Genomic DNA, 20,359 nt, shown 5'->3' on the forward strand with positions numbered 1-20,359 from the left:
CTGACACAGGGCTCAAACCCACAAGCTGTGAGATCATGACCTGAGCCAAAGTCCGATGCTCAACCAACTGAGCCACCCAGGCGCCCCTAGAATTTTTTATCGTACCTTCCCATCTAAGCTGTTTCAGATTAGGAGGTGACAAATAAACTTAACAAAATGGTAGGAGCTGAAAATGAAAAGTGAGGGGAAAAGACCTAATTCAAAATCCACTCCTATTAATCCAGGATGGCCATTTTAGAATGATCTGGTGCTATGTCTTTAATTCTAGGAAATTGGATTCCTGCTTACTTGGGGTGTTCATTGATTAATTTGAGTAGTTTTTATCTTTTCAAAGCTATCTTAAAATTCTGATTTCTGTTTGTTTTCCCATAAAAATATATAAAAATGGCCTTTGTCTTTCAGTATTAAAGTACTATTTTCTGAAGTCATTATTTCTATCTTCAACAAAAATAAAGAGTGATCTAAAAAAATTCCTAATTTATTTTTCTTAAACTATTTTAAATCCAAGTTGATTGCATCTGTAATTATTCTTGCAGTACTAAGTCTAGGGTTCATCCTGAAATCCTCCTTCATCATCATTGAATATGCCTAATTGGTGCATAAGTTCCAAGAGTTCTAGCACCCAGTATTGCATTGCACATGTCTTCCTCTCTACTCCTTTTGACACTAATTCCAACATTATGGTTTCTTTCTTAAACTTTTGCCTCCAATAGATGAAAAGTTAATGCTGGAGAAAAGCAAGGGAAGATAAATGCAAAATCAGGAGAGTGGCTCTTTTGGCAAAAGATGGGTTAGTTCACAGGGAGCCTTAAAGGTCATATTAATGTTCTACTTTTGAAGCTGGGCATGAGTATTACTTTTATATCATTTATATGTGTTATAAACAATATTTGGAATGCAATTAATAAATATTTAAAACTAATAGAAAAATATAGAATTTATTTTGATGAGAATACTTTGTTTCTGTTATTTTGAAGTCAGTAGAGATAAGTGATGACCCATTACTGGAGTTCAGATTTATTATAGTTTATTATTGTTTTCTACATATAGATGCTGAAAAACCTTTTGTTGATCTTTCTATGAAGTAAATAGTAATGGTATATGGCTGTAGCATAAATATTCATATTCATTTCTTCCAAAATTAAACAGTTAGTATTTCATATATCATTTTCTGTACCAGTGAGTACAAGTTATTGTTTGATGATACCGTGAGACATGTGGTTTAAAAGTATGATGTACAGTAAAGAAGCAGTATTAATTTAATTCATTTTAATTTACTTAAATATGTATCTAATAACACATTTAGGAGATTGAAAGATAATAGAGTGGTTCACCTCCTAGAATAATTATTTTAAATGTTCATTTAAATATGCAAGTAAGTTTTTATAAAGGTTTAAAAAAATATATTTTTCTTTAGTTTTGCATTTCTAAAGTTTCTTTAATGTCAGGCTTTGTGGAAGACAGCTAGATTCTCCTATCTGCTTCTCTGTTTGATCCCTTGTGACATGTTGTTTTCTGTGAAATATGTGAAGAATATTGGACCTCACATAGATATGTTTCTGGAAAGGAGAATAGTATTTTAATAGCCTTTTCAGATACTTGCACATGGTCTTTTTTGATCTGATCTCATATCCCAAATTGACAAGTGGTTGTTTCTTAAAAGTGATTGATTGCATTATAGACTCAAACCATATCAGCTAACATTTTCTGTTACATTAAAATCCATTGTTCTATCTGCTCTTTGAGTGGATCTTTTACCCATGCACGGTTTTTTTTACCCATGTATCAACCACTTGAAAATTACTAGTTTCCTGAGTTCTGCACATCTTCCAAATGTTGACATTTTATTATACAATACCCAAAACCCCCATCTTTGTTAACATCCCTATCAATTTCATTAGAAAACTCTTTTAAGTATCACAAGTGGCAGATAGAAGTCAAGATCACAGTGGCAGATAAAAGTTTTAAAAAAATTCTAATTTTGCTTAAAAACAAATTTTTAAATTTTAAATTTGCTTTATTTTTTTAAATAAAATTTATTGTCAATTTGTCTAACATACAGTGTGTAAAGTGTGCTCTTTACAGAGGGCGGTAGATTCCCATGGTTCATCGCTTACATACAGCGCCTAGTGCTCATCCCAGCAAGTTCCCTTCTCAATGCCCATCACCCACTTTCCCCTCTCCCCCACGCCCTCATCAACCTTCAGCTTATTCTCTGTATTTAAGAGTCTCTTATGGTTTGCCTCTCTCCCTCTCTGTTTGTAACTGTTTTTTTCCCCTTCCCTTCCCTTCCTCCATGGTCTTCTCTTAAGTTTCTCAGGATCCACATGTAAGTGAAAACATATGATACCTGTTTTTCTCTGACTGACTTCACTCAACATAATACCTTCCAGCTCCATCCACGTTGCTGCAAATGGCAGGATTTCATCCTTTCTCATTGCCAAGTAGTATTCCATTGTATATATAAACCACATCTTCTTTATCCATCCATTAGTTGATGGGCATTTGGCCTCTTTCCATACTTTGGCTGTTGTTGAAAGTGCTGTTATAAACATTGGGGTACACATGCCCCTATGCATCAGCATTCCTGTATCCTTTGGATAAATTCCTAGTAGTGCTATTATTGGGTTGTAGGGTAGTTCTATTTTTAATTTTTTGAGAAACCTCCATACTGTTTTCCAGAGTGGCTGCAACAGTTTGCATTCCCACTGACAGTGCAGGAGGGTTCCCTTTTCTCCACATCCTTGCCAGCTTCTGTTGTTTCCTAAGTTGTTAATTTTAGCCACTCTGACTGATGTGAGGTGGTATCTCAGTGTGGTTTTGATTTGTATTTCCCTGATGATGAGTGACATTGAGCGTCTTTTCACGTGTCTGTTGGCCATCTGGATGTCTTCTTTGGAAAAGTGTCTATTCATGTCTTCTGGCCATTTCTTCACTGGATTATTTGTTTTTCGGGTGTTGAGTTTGTTAAATTCTTTATAGATTTTGGATACCAACCCTTTATCCGATATGTCATTTGCGAATATCTTTTCCCATTCCGTCGGTTGCCTTTTAGTTCTGTTGATTGTTTCCTTTGCAGTGCAGAAGCTTTTTATCTTCAGGAGGTACCAATAGTTCATTTTTGTTTTTAATTCCCTTGCCTTTGGAGATGTGTTGAGCAAGAAATTGCTGCAGCTGAGATCGAGGTTGTTGTTGCCTGCTTTCTCCTCCAGGGTTTTGATGGTTTCCTGTCTCACATTGAGGTCTTTCATCCATTTTGAGTTTATTTTTGTGTATGGTGTAAGAAAGTGGTCTAGTTTCATTCTTCTGCATGTTGCTGTCCAGTTCTCCCAGCACCATTTGCTAAAGAGACTGTCTTTTTTCCATTGGACACTCTTTCCTTAAATTTGCTTTTAATGGGGCCCTTGGGTGGCTCAGTCGATTAAGTGTGTCCAACTCTTGATTTCAGCTCAAGTCTTCATCTCAGGATCATGAGTTCAAGCCCCATGTTGGCTCTGTGCTGGGCATGAAGCCTATTTAAAGTGTTTTTAATAATAAAAGTCATTGAAATTAATTTTTAATAATTTTTAAAATTAATAATATGTATTTTTAAAAATTTTAATAAAATTTGCTTTTATCATTGGATACAAATTTTGTCTGTTTTCCTTCAAAATGACATACTTCATACTCTGGTTTCTCTTCAAATCGTATAAATCTTTCACCTTGTACAAAATGACATACTTCATTTTTCAGAAAATGCCTGTCATGGCTATAATGTCTGGATAACCATATTTGGATTGTTAATTTTCTTTCAAGTGAATATAGTGTTCCATGGAGAAAGCAACTAGGTCAGCTTGTAACTCAGTCACATAAGGTACATTTCCTTGAAATAACCACCGCGTGTCAGGTAGCACTGTTTTGCGGTTTTCTTTTTTTTTTTAAGTATGGGTTTGTTTGTTTGTTTGTTTGTTTTTAAGTTTATTTATTTTGAGAGAGAGCAGAGGAGGGGCAGAAAGATAAGGAAAGAGAGAAAATCCCAAGCAGGCTCTGCACTGCAGTGTGGAGCCCAGCGCAGGGCTCAAAGCCACAAACCATGAGAGCCGAAATCAAGAGTCCGATGCTTAACTGACTAAGCCACCCAGGTGCCCCTGTTTTATAGTTTTCTAAATCTCTTTAATGTTCAGCTTAACAAAAGACAGCTGGATTCATATCTGCTTCTGTATCCAATCTGTGGTTATATCAGAAGTTGTGTAGCTCCTGGAAAGTTTCATGGACACTCAAGAGATAATAAGAGTGAAGGACAAAATTCTTACCCTTAGTGGTGGTATTAAACAAACAAACAAACAAACAAACAAAAGAAAACTGTGTGGACTCCCTGAAGTATCTTGGAAACCCCAGAATGCACTGAGAACTGCTGCTTTAATTTAATCCACAGACCCTTTTTAGATATAGACCCTAATTATGTAATACCTCAGTAATGTCCTTTATATGTGTCCCACTGTCACTCCCAACCCCCATCCCTGACCAAGACTCAGTTCATGATCATGTATTCATTTCAGTGTCATGTTTCTTTAGTCTCCTTTAGTCTGGAATAGTTCCTCAACCTTTCCTTATCTTTCTAGACCTTGACATTTTTGAAGAACACATAGTAATTATTTTGTAGACTGTCACTCAGTTGCTTTGTCTGTTCTTTCCTTGGGATTGGATTTAGGTTGAGCATTTTTAGCAGGGATACCATGTGGATGACATTGGGTAGCCCTTAGTATATCCTGTCAGGAGGCGCATTGTGTCAGCTTGTCTGGTACCTTTGATCACTTGTTTAAGGAGAGTGCCCTCCAGATTTTTCCCCCTCTATAATTAATATGTAATTTGTGAGGAGACATCTTGAGATTATGAAAATACCCTATTATTCATCAAACTTTTACCTTTAGCATCTATTGATGAAACTACTAAAGCTTTATCCAAAGTGATTATACCATTTTATATTCCTGCCAGAAATGTATGAAAGTTCTGGTTGCTCCCTATCTTCTTTCCCCATTGAATTGCTTTGGCGTGTTTGTCAAAAATCAATTGATCATATAAGTATATGTCTCTTTTTGAATACTCTAGCCTGCTCCATTATCTTTTGGTCTGTTCATATACCATTATGACACTTCTTGAGGTCAGGTAATACAAGACCTCTTTATTCTTCTTTTTAAAAATTATTTTGTGGGGCACCTGGGTGGCTCAGTTGGTTAAGCATCCAACTTCGGCTCAGGTCATGATCTCATGGTTCATTAGTTTGAGTCCCACATCAGGCTCTGTGCTGACAGTTCAGAGCCTGGAGCCTGCTTCAGATTCTGCGTCTCCCTCTCTCTCTTCCCGTCTCCTGCTCATACTGTCTCTCTCTCTCAAAAATAAATTAACATTAAAAAACAATAATAATTAAAAATAATAATAAATAAATAAACAAAAATTGTTTTGAGGAGTTCCTGGGTGGCTCAGTCAGTTAAGCATCTGACTCTTGATTTCTGCTCAGGTCATGATCTCACTGGTTCATGAGATCAAGCCTGGTGTTGGGTTCTACACTGACAGTGTGGAACCTGCTTGGGATTCTCTCTTCCCCTCTCACTCTGCCCCTCCCCCCTCCAAAAGAAATAAATAAACTTTAAAAAAAGAAATTATTTTGATTCTTCTAGGTCTTTTACATTTCATATAAATTTTAGAATAATATTGTCAATTTCTAAATCTGTTGGGATTATGATTGAGAATGCAATGTCTATAAATCAGTTTGCTGAGAATTGATGTCTTAATAATATTAGATCTTCTAATCCATGAACATAGTTAAATTAAATCTCCATTTATTTTAGTCTTCATTATTTGTCAGCACTCTTTGGGTTTTTAGGTTAGAGGTCTTGAATATTTTTATTAGATTGATCCCAGTGTATTTTGTTTTTTCATGCTATTGTAAATGGAGCTTAAAATTGTTTTTATCTTTTTGCTTACTGCTAATATAGTTATTTTTTTACTATTGCCTTTATATCATGACACTTCTAAATTCATTTATTATTTCTTTTTGTTGATTTCTTAAGATGTTTCAACAGTTTTGTCATCTATGAATAGAGAGAATTTTCTTTCTTCCTTTTTGCTCTTTTTTTTCTGTTTCTAACCTTTTTTTTTAATGCCTTATTGCACTGATTTGGACTTCTCATATGGTGTTAAATAGAGCAAGTGAGACTAGACATCCTTATCTTGTTTCAGATTCTCGCAGGACAACGTTCATTATTTCACTGTTAAGTGAAAAATTAGGGGCTTCTGGGTGGCTCAGTCGGTTGAGTGTCCAACTCTTGATTTCAGCTCAGGTGGTGATCTCACAGTCATGGGATTGAGCCCTGCCTTGGGCTCCGTTCTGGGTGTGGAGCTTGCTTGAGATTCTCTCTCTCTCTCTCTCTCTCTCTCTCTTTCTCTCTCTCTCTCTCTCTCTCATGCATGCACCTGAGCGCTCACTCTTTCTAAAAAAATTTAAAAAGTGAAGAATTAGATTTAGGATTTCATGCATTCTTACCAGATTGAAGACATTCCTTTCTATTCCTAGTTTTCTATGAGTTTCCTCATAAATGTCTGTTGAATTTCATCAGATGCTTTTTCTATATAGATAAGATCATATTTTTTCCCTTTAATTCTGTTAATGTGGTGAATTACCTTGATCAGTTTTCAAATGTAAAATTAACTTTGCATTCCTGAAATAAACCCCCGTTAGTTAAGGAATATCCTGTTTATATATTGCTGCATTTAATTTGATAATATTTTGTTAAAGATTAGTTTTGTGTCTGTTCATGAGTTATACTGGTTGGTGTTGCCTGTAAATTATTTTTCCTCTTTCTTGTAGTAGTATTGTTAATTGGTTTTAGTGTTCTCTTATCCTCATAAGTTAGGAATATTATTTCTTGTGTTTGATAAAATCTACCCGTATACATATCTAGGACTGGCATTTTATTTGTGGGAAGATTCTATTTTAAAAAAAAACCTCAATGTTTATGTATTTATTTTGAGAGAGAGAGAGCAGGGTAGGGGCAGAGGGAGAGGAAGAACAGGGAATCCCAAGCATGCTCCACACTGCCAACACAGAGCCTGATGTGGGGCTCAAACCCACAAACTGTGAGGTCATGACCTGAGCTGAAACCAAGAGTGGCTTAACGGACTGAGCCACCCAGGTGTCGCTATGGGAAGTTTTTAAATTATGAAATCAATTTTTCAGTAGGTATAGTGACTTCAGATTTTCTCTTTTATCTCATGTCAATTTTGGTAAGTTTACAGTTTTTCAAGGAATATGTCCATTTTATCAATATTGTCAGATTTTACCTAGGTTTTTTCATAATGGTCCCTTATTTTCTTTTTAACTTCTAGTGAGCCTGTAAGTTATGTTCCTGCTTTCATTTCTCATATTTGGCAATTTGTGTCTTCTCTTCGTTTTTAAAAAATTAGTCTTGCTAGTGGTTTATAATTCTAATCTTTAAGGAAACCAACTTTGTTAAATATCTCAATTTTTTTGTCTGTTTTCTATTCTCTTGGTTCCTATTTTTTATTTCCATTTTTCTTCATATTAAGAGTATAATTTACTCATTTTAATAGCAGTTAGGCTAATTAAGCTGAAGCAAGAAGTTCTGTTACCTCCCCTAATAAAATTTCAAATCTCACATTCTAGAATATATGGCATAGATTTATTATGCATTACCCTATCTTTGTTTTTGAGATTAATTAGGGAGAAAATTCTTTCAAAAAATAATATTTCTACCTTATCTGCTGGAGATTTTCTTTGGCAAAAATCTTTAAAAATAAGTTTTAAAATAGTATTTAGTATGAATACTAAAGTGCAGATTCAAATCAACTTAACATCTAGATTCATAACCCTAATGTCAAATTATTCTTCCTGCCTAATATCTTTATTCATTTAATCTAAATAACAGTGCTAGAATGCTCTTTTTATAATACTGCTTTTTTAATGTTCTATCCTGCTCTAGAAACCCATGATAGTCCTTTACTGCCTGTGAGGTTATATCCAGTCTCCTCTGTCAGTCATTCACCAGGCTTCTATTTCTGCATTACTCTTCAACTCTTATTTCTGCAGTAGGAATTCTTCATCTCAGCCATAACCACACATATTGTATTCAGTCTATTTTTGCTTTTGTTTCTCTTACCTTGTGGAAAACTAATCTAGAAGAGTGGAAAGAACACAGTTTTTGGTTCTAGTTACACTGAAGCTTAGATTCTCTGTCTTCCTAGTTCTGTTACACTGAACAGATTACTTAGAATCTATGAAATGGTAATATTTCCTTATAGAGTTATGTGGATTGAATGAAATATACATAGACATGTCGTAATTAGTATACATAGAATATAGGACATATTTAACAAATATTGTAACATAGAATTTAGGACATATTTAACAAATATTAAATCTCTCCTTTTCCCCTTTCAACTAATCAAATCCTGCCCAATTGAAGCTCTTTTTTTTCCATGAACTCTGTTTTGTTTATGCTGCAATATATTTTTTTTTTTTGTCTTTTATTCAGTCCTGTGATACAAATGATCTCAACTAAATAATTTTTGTTGATAATATAGTGTTATTCATACTGTTTCCCTCATTGTGTTATTTGTCTGAGCGGAAGTGTCCGTTTTATATAATGTAAGGTATGGATGAAGAAGTCAGAGATTTGGATTTTTATTCTGGTGCTGTCACTAGTTTACTAGTCTTCAGGATACCTTTTCTCTTTGGGTTATATTTCCTCATCTTTAAAAGGAGATTATTAAACTAGAGATCTTTTTAAGGTTCCTTCCAGTTACGAAATTCAGCAATTCTAGTTATTCTTGGGGGGTCTGTTTTGTGCTAGACTCAGATGAGAAATTGTAATGAGAAATATTTTAAAAGACCAATTGTGTCTTTAGATTAACATGTCCTAGAGAATAGAGTTCTGTGCACAAATGACTACAGTGCAGTGAGTATATCACAGAAGCCGTATGAGTGTTATAAGCAGAGTGCCATGTGCAGAATAGTTCATCTTATCTTTCCTGGTAGATTTTAAGCATTTCTGTGGTAAGATCTAACTGTGTGTTGGACTTATATTGCAAACCTTTCAATAAAAGTCAACAAAAAAGAACATTTAATTTTACTTTTTATTATTTGGTCTTTGAATATTTTTCTTTTTTCTTGTTTTGCTCTCACAGAATGGTCCTAGCGCCAGATCATGTCATAAGATGTGCATTGACATTCAGCGAAGGCAAATCTACACATTGGGGCGTTATTTGGATTCCTCTGTGAGGAACAGCAAATCTCTGAAAAGTGACTTCTATCGTTATGACATTGACACAAACACATGGATGTTACTCAGTGAGGATACTGCTGCTGACGGAGGGCCAAAATTGGTGTTTGATCATCAGGTTTGGTGCACAGATAAATATATGGTGGAACTAATTAGTGCTCAGTAACTCTTGCTCTTAGAGTTTATTTCGCATGTTATGCTGTGTTGTCTATTAGTGATTTCCTATAAATACCTATAATAGATAATAAAAGTAACTATTGTTTCAGTAGGTATAAAGTTAGTTAAAATTTTTTTTCTCGGGGCACCTGGGTGGCTCAGTCGGTTGAGCGTCCGACTTCGGCTCAGGTCACGATCTCGCGGTCCGTGAGTTCGAGCCCCGTGTCGGGCTCTGGGCTGATGGCTCAGAGCCTGGAACCTGCTTCCGATTCTGTGTCTCCCTCTTTCTCTGCCCCTCCCCCATTCATGCTCTGTCTCTCTCTGTCTCAAAAATAAATAAACGTTAAAAAAAAAATAAATTTAAAAAAATAAAAATAAAAAATAAATAAAATTTTTTTCTCTTGTTTGATGCAAGATAAAATACTAATATCAGAACAAGTGTTAATTTATAAAAACTTTATAGAGTAGATGGAGCAGTACATATTAGGAAAACAAATTTTGATTTTATAATAAACAGTCATAACTCATAACAGTAACAACTTACACTTTTAAAACTTTATTCTGCATTCGTGGAAGAAATTTAAAATTACTTTATAATGAGTTTGAGAATTTGAAATCCAGAGCTTTTCTTCCAATTGGAGTGAAATATATTTACTTTTGTATATAATCATAAAGCAGATAGGAATTTGACATATACTAGATGAAGTTGTTAAACTGAGCACCAATAAGGGGTGCCTGAGTGGCTCAGTCGGTTAAGCATCGACTTCGGCTCAGGTCATGATCTCATGGTCTGTGAGTTCGAGCCCCATATCAGGCTCTGTGCTGTCAGGTCAGAGCCTGGAGCCTGCCTTGGATTCTATGTCTCCCTCTCTCTCTCTCCCTCTCCCGCTCATGCTCTGCCTCCTCTGCCTCTCAAAAATAAATGTTAAACAACAACAACAAAATTTAAATTGAGCAACAGTAGAAATCACATAATGGTGCTATAAACTAAAAGACTACACACAGTGATCTGTAAACCTTTCTAATATTAAAAATTTAATATACTCATCATTATCCCCATCAATGTCATTGTCACTGTTACCTGTTTTTAGATATTTAGTGTATATCAGTTTAGATTAGTACCCAAAACAATAACCAGTAACAATTCTGTAGGCAGTTTTACTTGGCTCACCCCATATCCAAAGGGTTTTTTGTCGTATGAGGGAGAAAAGACTTTTTAAAACTCTGTAGCACTGCATTGATGAACATAGTATTATCTAGTACTTGAGAAATTGTAGGTGGTGCTAAGATTTTCACAGAATTTAGCTTAGGCCTAATATCTTATCTAGGAATTAAAACCCCACTCTTTATTTTCTTTGGAGGTTTTTGTTAATTCTTTGCCTTTAAACTATTCTACTGACATACTTATAATAACAAGTAGTTTTTATAGGAGAATGGTAAGGAAAAGAGGAGTGGGTTTTATGCCTATCAAGTGAGTAGTGGGTAGAAAATCAAAAATGTTAGTCTTCAGAGTATTCCCCAGATTGAATTTAGAACTTCTGCTGGCTCTACATAACTGAACTCTGCAAAGCTCTGCACTTCCCTGCTGACACCTTCAGTGTTGCTCATGTGGAAAATAAATACTCCAAAAAAATGTTAGGCTGGTTCCGATCTTTTAAAAACAGAGCATCAGCAGATAACACTGTTAGGGAAACCATTTATTTTCTTCCAACTGGTTACAAATTTCTTTTACAAAAGATGCTTATGTCTTTCTTTTTATAGATTGAAAAAAGAATAGCTCAGGGGTAGTCTGAGTGGAGCACATTTATTGTCCTTGCGTGTGACCTTGGTTTGTCTTGACTTTAATAAAATTGAATGTTCTTTGGAAGCTAGGTTCTATTACATGATGCTTGATTTTCATCTGATTAGATGTAATAGAAGAACGCTAGGGGTGAAGAAACCAGGATTTCACCAATTAACACAATCTTTATAAGTCTTCATTTTGTATTCGATTTCATGCAAATAAAACTATACGTTGGAACTTACTCCAAAAATTACCTAGGGTCATTTATGACACATTAAGACTTGACACTTCACATTCAAATTTGAGAAGAATGTGAGAAAGCTAGAGGCATGAAGACATGTTTAGAAGTTACTTTGCCATTTTGAATTTTAACATAAAAAAAAAAACCCTAAAATTTAAAGCTTTTGGATTTCTTAAGATCACAGTGGTAGCTTAGTTCTGAAATTTTCCAAGTTGTTTCTTTGTATGATTTTCAGTAACAATGAGAACCAAACAAAAAGATTAAGGAAAAACACCCCCACAAGTCACATTTCAGTAAAACCAGGAGCCAGAGAAAACCCACGACTCCCAATTCCTTGTAAGTTTAGCCAGAAACAACTGAAATACCCAGAGCCAGTATTGAAGCCCACAACAGTAGTAATAGGGGAGAGCTCAAGGCATGAAACAGAAGCCCCCCCCTAAACCAGATAAGGTTTGTAGTTAGAGATAACGTGACTTCACAGTAGCACCAGGTTTTGAAGAAGTCATTTAATTCAGTAGCAGCAGAGGAGAGAATCCTGGAGCAAGAGCATCACCCTTCTGTTAGGAACCTTCTGTTATCCCATCCAGGGAAGTTCAACTCATTTAAATATGAAAAATGAAAAAGCAATAAACACCAAATCTGTAGAGAGGTACTCTGAAGAAAAGCAGTAAGAAGAAAAAGAACCAGCAAAACTTTCCTTCATGTAACAGCATTTGAAAAATTATATCCCAGTATTCTAAAATGAATTAAATGGCTTAAGGAAGCTTGCAACTGTCAAGAAGACTACAAAGCATAAGTTCAAGAATGCAGATGAGATGGCCAAATAATAGGTGCAAGTGAAAGTGGACCTGATAAAATTCAGGAAAGAGATTAAAGAAAATTATATTGGCACTTCCAGAAAGTAACAACAATCTACAGTGTGTGTAAAGAATAGGTAAGTGTCATATAGCATAGAAATAAGAAGAGCTGATAAAGAAAACAGAAAAAAGACTTAAAAAGGATTAGCCAGAAAATTATAGATGGAGAATGCAGTCAAAAGAGAGCCAACATACACATAATTGGAGACATTAAAGAAGAAAACCAAGACCGTGGAATAGAATAAATATTTATTAATAATTAATTCAAGACTACTTACATATCGAAAGGGCATGCTATCTTCAGGGGAAATTGACCTAGACATTCAACTCTAAGGTATATTGAATTTCAAAGATACAGCATTTTGATACAGCTAGGCAAACTTATCAAGTCACCTAGAAGAGAAATCAAATGAGACTGGTGTCAGATTTTTCTACAGCTATGTTCAATGCCAAGAGAGGCAATAGAGCAGCATCTAGAAGGTATCAAGAAAAGACAGTGTGAATCAAGGGTTTTATATCAAGCCAAATTATCCTTCAAGTATAAACATTTTGGGGGGAAATTACTAGAAAATAGAATACAGTCTAGCCAAGAAGTGGCTGAAGAAACTTTAATCAAAGCATTGGAGATCTCAGCTCATTAACATTCTCCCCGGGCCACTAGATCATTGTCAGGCTGAATGTATACTTTTACTGCCCTTCTGCCCCACAATCTATGAAATGCAAAAGAATACACTGGTAGTAATGTTAATAAACAAGAAATAGTGTTCTTGGGGAACTTAAAAAAAATGGGGAGAATTCCTTGAGTCTCAAAGTGTATATAGCTAGGGCAAGTATTAGATGAACAATTGGTGACTGAACAGCAGGGCATTTTCCAGTTTGAGCAGCACTTACCTTTGATAACTGTCTACAGATCAGGTGTTGAGCATAGACACTGGAGCTGGAATGATGGAACAGTACTCCCAGGAGGCAATGGAGAGCTGCTCTGGTGCCCTTGACGGCATCATGTCTCATTTCTCCCCACCGGCTCCCTTGGGGAAGACTGCTGGATATGAAGAGGCGGATGAATAGGGATTCACAGATACAAAAAGGCCTATAACAGCAGCTAAAAAATTCCAAATAATTAATACCATGAGACAGGGGTACTGAATTCAGCAAAGTAAGAATTAACAAAAACAGCTAGAACTGTAAACTGAAGAAGCCTTTAAGATAAATTTAAGTGATGTTTTTAGAGTAACTCAGGAGGCTGTTTCATCCATGATAAAGAAGTATCTAGAAAAAATATAAGTTAAAGATTTGACAGCAAAACAGCAATCTCAGTGAATTGATTAAAAAGCTCTCACCTTTAAGTGGTTACTAAATTAGCTGAAATTATGAGAGAAATGTTAAGGAAAAGAGAAAAGATCCTGAAGTTCTAATATCCACCTAATAGGAGTTCTAGAAAAAGAATGGAGGCAAACCAAAAACAGCAAACCTCAAGGTTAAAAAGGAAAAAAACTCAGAGCTGAAGAAAGACAGGTTTTAGAATTAAAACACCAGGGACAGATTAGGATGAATGAAGTAAAACTATCCCTACCTGGATACTTCCTTAATGAAATTTTAGAACCAGGAATTAAGAGAAAATCCTAAAGGCTGCAGAGAGGAAACTGGTTACCTTTGTAAGTAAGCAAGGATCAGATTAGTATGAGGCGTTTTTAGAGGTTGGTGGTTTGGGCAACACTGCTTTGAAAGCTTGAAATTTTGTGAGGAGAGAATTATTTTGAACCCAGGGTAATCCTAGCCAATGTTGTATTCATTTGATAGAGTAAAATAAAGACTCTTTTGGATTTTAAAACATTGGGGTGTGGAATAAGTGACTATCCACTATTTGATTTTAGAAATTAAATTTCTAACTTGATAGAGTCGATGAGTGAGTGGTGTTCCAATTTTTGACTTAGGTGATCTCTGGAAATCTTCAGAGAAAAGATGTTAATATTACCATACAAACTTTAGTAATCATTAGCTGTTCAGAAAATTTTTTCAGAGATTAAGAGTGAAAATGAAATTATAAACTGCTGAACAGCATAAAGTTTCCTAGGGTGATTAACACTTTTTGTTCGATAATTGACTCTCATTGAAACTGCTTATCTTATCCAGGGAAGAACCGAACTGAAGGAATAAAATTATTTCTGTTTTGTGTCCTGTTCGTTCTAAGATATGGGAAAGAATTGGTGAAGCTACTACAGTATCTTACTCTTTTTTTTGAGTTGGTTTGGTCTGGTATTCTGGAGAGAGCTACTGAGACAAAGATATGTTTATGCTTCACCACTAATAACAAATGAGAATAACCACATTAAAATTAAACTTCAATATCCCCAGAAGGAAATAGAAACCCCTTTTGTAGCTATATGAAGCAGAAACATAAGGACTGGATAACAGAGATTGGCCAAAAATAGTGTGAATTTGTAAATTTATGAAAATTTAAATAGGGTCATATAATGAGTCACTCAAGATTTTCAACCTGATTCTGAGGTGCTTGGAGAGATCTGAACATTAAGTACTTGAGACAGGGTAATGTCTCAAGAGTGGGAATACTTTCAACTATATTCACCAAGATTTCACCCTTGAGGAATAGTAGATTTTCACCTTAATTTATGGAAGGTTGTCAGAAACCTGGCAAGTGACTGGATCTTTTTTAGTGGTTAGGGGAAGATTAGGAGATGCTAGAATCTTTTCTTTTTATTATGAATTTAAAAAATAAAATTTATATTTAAAATAGGTTTTTCCTAAAAACAGTACAAAAATAGATGAATGTCACAATTTGATGGGAGGAGAAAATTGAGCATACAATGGCTGGTATTTGTGCTTTGGCCAAAAAAATAGATGTTTTGTATATGCAATTTATTCTTTAAATATCAGTGCCACTTGTGTTCAACATCTGATTCCCAACTTGGACTTATATAGAATTTGTCCAGTTTGTCTATCCACTTTGAAATAGAATTTGGTTCTTATTGTCTTGCGGCATATGGCTTTTTTCTCAGAGATACTTTTATGAAAAGCCATGGTCTCCTTGAGTGGAAAGAATGAAAGAATCAAGGTTGGCTTTTGAACATAAATTGCAAAACATACATCAAAGAAAATTAAATATGTAGTGTGTTAAAGGAGGTAAAGTCATCACCACAGAAGTCAGTCTGGATTGACTGCAAATGTCTTTGTTTGCTTTTGCTATTTTGTAACAACATAATCTGAAGAGTTTTGCAAAATAAATACAGAAAGATGAATTCAGCTGTGTCACTCTTATTGACATATCTGCTGTCTGATTAAATGGTAGCAAAATTAATAGGATGGATGCTTGCCTAGAATAGAAAGAAGGGAGTTTTTTTAATAAGGAGGATGAACAGGAGGGTGTGATCACTTTACCCATAGAGTATGATCAGTATTCAATCTTAGGTATAACTTAGCACTTCATGTATTATTGATTGATTTGGTAAAAATTACACAGTTTAAAGAAAGCATAAAGCTCTTTAACCCTATATATTTTACTCTCACTGGGAAAAATGGAAACCTGACCAAGTATTAAGGAATCCATCCTGAATCTCTGCAGATGGTGAGCATTATTACAGTAAGTGCACATGGTAATCAAGGGTGCTATTTAGTGTTATTAAGGCAAAGTTTAGTTTTTTGAGAATCTAAAACTGCACACGTTGGTTTCATTTTAGCACATATGACAGGAACAATCTGTAACTCTTCAATCTTGTCTTGTTCTGATAGATGTGTATGGATTCAGAAAAACATATGATCTACACCTTTGGTGGTAGAATTTTGACATGTAATGGCAGCGTAGACGACAGCAGAGCCAGTGAACCACAGTTCAGTGGGTTGTTTGCTTTCAACTGTCAATGTCAAACTTGGAAACTTCTTCGAGAGGACTCCTGTAATGCTGGGCCTGAGGACATCCAGTCTCGGATAGGACACTGCATGCTATTCCACTCAGTAAGAATATTCTATATATCGTATTCTTATTTTGTCATGTATATCTCAATAGGAAAAGGAATAGTAAAATCTAAATCTTCAGAAAGAGATCAAAACTTTTTATTAAAAATAAATGATTAGTGTTAGCAATGAGAGGCAAAAATAAAACTTCCTTAGCCAATGTACTGTTTGGTAATTATGAGACTCTTCCCACTAACCTAGTAATTCCTTAATAGTTATTACTGAACTATTAATCAAGGCACTTTTATGACTAACTTTACTGCTTATACAGATACTGTAGCTATTTCTCTTTCTTAATACCTTTCTACTTACTGATTTCTCTTAGTAACTAGAAGATCAATTGTTCTCTTTTCCTCTCTGCCACTCTCCACTAAGTGTGAGGAATTAAGAATTGACTATATAGAATTAGAATTTAAATTTATCAGCAAAACCAATATAGAAACTTTGTTTTACCTTTTCAGATGTTATAATGAAAACCGGGGCTTTTTTCTGTGAACATAACTTTAAAAACATACTGTGGGCTATTTTGAACATATATCAAAGTATAGAGAAGAGTGTAATAAATTCCTGTGTACTTATTTATCTGTCTCAACAATTAGCAATATTACACTATTCATTTTTCATATATCTGCCCCACTTAATATTTCACTTCTTTCTTTGATGTTTCTGTGATTTTTAAGTTTATTTTTTTAATTAATTTATGTTTTAATTTACATCCAAGTTGGTTAGCATATAGTGCAACAGCGATTTCAGGAGTAGATTTTTTAAGTTTATTCTTAAATTTTGTGCTGGGGTATTTTAAGGCAAATCCCAGACAATGTATCATTACACCTGTAAATACGGTAGTGTATCTCTAACAGATAAGGACTTTTTACAAACATAATTACGATACCATTATAATACTGAACCAAAGCACCAGCAAGTTCGTATTATCATTAATATATAGTTTGCATTTATTTTGTTTTCTGAAATACTGAAAAAATACCTTTTTATAGTAGGTTTCGGCAAGTCAGGCTCTAAAAAAGATCTGTGTATTGTTTTTGGTTGTTATGTCTCTAAGATTTCTTTTAAGCCATAACAGTACTCCCTGCTCCTATTTTTTCCCCCTTGCATGCCATTTATTTACTTGTTAAACTGAATCATGTGTGCTCTCAAATTTCCTGTATTCTTGATTTGGCTAATTTTATCCTTGTAGTGTTGTGATTGTCTAGTCTCTATATTTCCTGTAAGCTGGTAGTTAGATCTAGAGGCTTCATTCGTTTTAGATTCTCTTTTTTTAGAGGCAGGGAAGGCAAAAAGAGGGGTGGAAGAATACTTAAAAGATGGTCTGATTGCAAAATGTCAAGAGGCATTTAGTGTGTAGTTGTCATACTTTTGGTGATGTTAAGAATATTCTGTGGGTTTAGGTGTTACAGCCTGATTGATCAGTAATAAAGTTTCTTGTCAACTTTTTACTGAATGGTTTTTGCAGTCATTGATAATCATTGTGTAGGGTTTGTGAAACAGATTTTTCTAATTATGTTATTTATTCTGTATTTATTAATTGATTCTGATATTAAAAACTTACCCTCATTAACGATTTGGCTACCCTGATGTGTACACCACACAGAAAAATACTTGATTTTTTTCTCTTTGTCACGTTTTCATATTAATAAGTTGAGGCTCCACAGTTAACCAGTGTATTTTTTTAAGCATTATTATGAACTTGTGGACTTATATGTTTGATGTGTTTAATCCAGTGCTGTCATTATTCTTGATGCCCCAATTTTTCTCTTTGTCCAAGAGTGCCCCCTTCCCACTATACACGCACATAGAGCTATGTACACATATAGCTATATGTATATATGCTCATATCTATATATTTTTTTAGTAAGAGAAAAATTAAGTCATTAGTTCCTACTAACATGGCCAATTCAAATTAAAAATCATGGAGTTTTAAAATTTAATATCCTTTTGATTTTGTATTTGTGTATCTTTTAAGGTTAAAATCCTTCTTAATGGCAATATTACATTATTTGTTCTGTTTTTCTGTAATAGTTACAGAATCACAGAACTAACAAAAATTACTGAATGTTGTTTCAGGTTGCTTTCTCATTATTTTTCTGTTTAGGATATAGCTAGGGATGGAGAGTCAAAAAACATGAATTAAAATCACTAGAAATACTATTTCTCTGTGTGATCATGTCCCTGTGTGGTCATATCTTTATGTACAGATAGATTTATTTCATTGTTTTTCAAATTTCAGAGATTGTTTTTTTCTTTTGAGTTAATTTTGTTTTCTAATTAAATAAAAACAGTATACATGGTTCTAAAGGCAAAACCATACTCTTGGAGTGATCAGATTTCTCTATCCCTGTCTTCCTGCTTTGTCCCTTCTCATAAAGGTCTTTTCTTACTTTCTTTCCTTTGTTTCTTTTTGAAGAAAGAAACAAACATATACATATTCCTTTTTTTCCCTTTCTTATGCAAAGGAAGCACTGTATACATTATTCTATACCTTGCTTTTTTACTTTCATAGGGTATCCTAGAGATCACCACCTCTTAGTATGAGAGAACTTCATCATCCCTCTTTATACCAGCACAGTACTCCATTGCATGGAATCTGTCATAAAATGGCTTTTATAGAGGTTTAAATTTTAAAAGGATCACTCTGAATTCTTCATGGAAGTGACTACTTTCTCCCTTCTTTGCCCTTTTTTCCTTATTTTTCAGAAAAATCGTTGCTTATATGTATTTGGTGGCCAGCGATCGAAGACCTATTTGAATGATTTCTTTAGTTATGATGTGGACTCTGATCATGTAGACATAATATCAGATGGCACCAAGAAAGACTCTGGAATGGGTAAAGGCATTTAGTGATTCTTCTCTCGCGTCTTAGCTACTTTAGAAAGAAGACTGTAGACCATTATCTTTTCTTTCTAACCATTCTTCACCCTTTCCCTGTGTCTTTAATTGAAGTAATTCTGAGTAAGAGGAATAAAAATCTACCAGCTAAATTATTCAGTTTTATCTGTTTAAAATATATAAGTTATTATATTATTTCCTTTTATAAATTTCTAAAGATATTATTTATGTGTGTGCTTGTTTGGTGGAGGGGCTTTGCAAAAATTAGTATCTTAAAAACTATCTTATTCTATTTTTGCTAATCCTTTCCACCTTCTGCTTTTACTATAGTGACTAATATAACAGGCACTAGCATGATAGAGTATGTCTTTGTTCTGAGGGAGGACCTAATGTAACTGGTAATGCCTTTTAAGTTTGCAAGCTCAGCATCCAAGTTATTCTCCTAAGTACTAGGGTGATTGATTTGTTTGAGATAGTCCCAGTGTTACGCATATTGTCCTGCATGGTTATTAATAGTGCCCCATTCACTCTCAAGTGTCTTATTTTGGATAATAATTTACATAGTTACCCTGTGACTATTACACACAGAAGAATAATATTTGTTTAAGACCCAAAGGTTTGAAATATCTAATTTGAGAAATTAGATCAGCTTGCTTTTTTTTTCTTTTAGCTTTTTTAAAAAATTTTTTAATGTTTATTTTTGAGAGAGAGAGACACACACACAGGCTCGAAGCAGACTCCAGGCTCTGAGCTGTCTGCACAGAGCCCAACGTGGAGCTCAAACTCACAAACTGCAAGATCGTGACCTCAGCCAAAGTCAGACACTTAACCAACTGAACCACCCAGGCACCCCATAGCTATTATTTAGGAAAATAGATCTTTTTATTAAAATAGTTGATATTAATGAGGAAAAACTTTAAAAAATTTTTTTGACAAAAGAGCACCATACTTAAAAAGTGGACATGAAGGGACCCTTAGGACTCTTTTCCCATATTTCTTACTAGACAGAGGCTAGAGCTTTATTTTCTGGGGGAAATGAGTACAGAGGTGTTTTTTTTTTCCACCATACTTAAGCTACTTCCAAGATAGTAGCAAAGTGTGATAGTAGCAAACAGTGATAGTAACAAAGACCTAGTACAAAAATTCACTCTAAGTAAGCTCTAATGATAATCATTTGGAGATTTTTCAAGATTAGTTGTTATTATATAGTAATTTGCAGAATTGATCAGGA

At 34.5% G+C, this 20,359-nt stretch overlaps 1 protein-coding gene across 3 annotated transcripts in view; it reads left to right on the forward strand.

Annotated features, from left to right (window-relative positions):
• The window catches only part of MKLN1 (muskelin 1), a 376,956-nt gene that overhangs the window by 304,809 nt on the left and 51,788 nt on the right, over positions 1-20,359 (forward strand). For all 3 annotated transcript variants that reach the window (XM_045495670.1, XM_045495671.1, XM_045495669.1), the window contains 3 exons: positions 9,184-9,396; positions 16,063-16,284; positions 18,997-19,126. In XM_045495670.1, coding sequence (XP_045351626.1) covers positions 9,184-9,396; positions 16,063-16,284; positions 18,997-19,126 — 565 coding nt within the window. The remainder of the gene's footprint in view (positions 1-9,183; positions 9,397-16,062; positions 16,285-18,996; positions 19,127-20,359) is intronic.

The sequence above is a fragment of the Leopardus geoffroyi genome, chromosome A2 (assembly GCF_018350155.1).
Source record: "Leopardus geoffroyi isolate Oge1 chromosome A2, O.geoffroyi_Oge1_pat1.0, whole genome shotgun sequence".
Lineage (NCBI taxonomy): Eukaryota > Metazoa > Chordata > Mammalia > Carnivora > Felidae > Leopardus > Leopardus geoffroyi.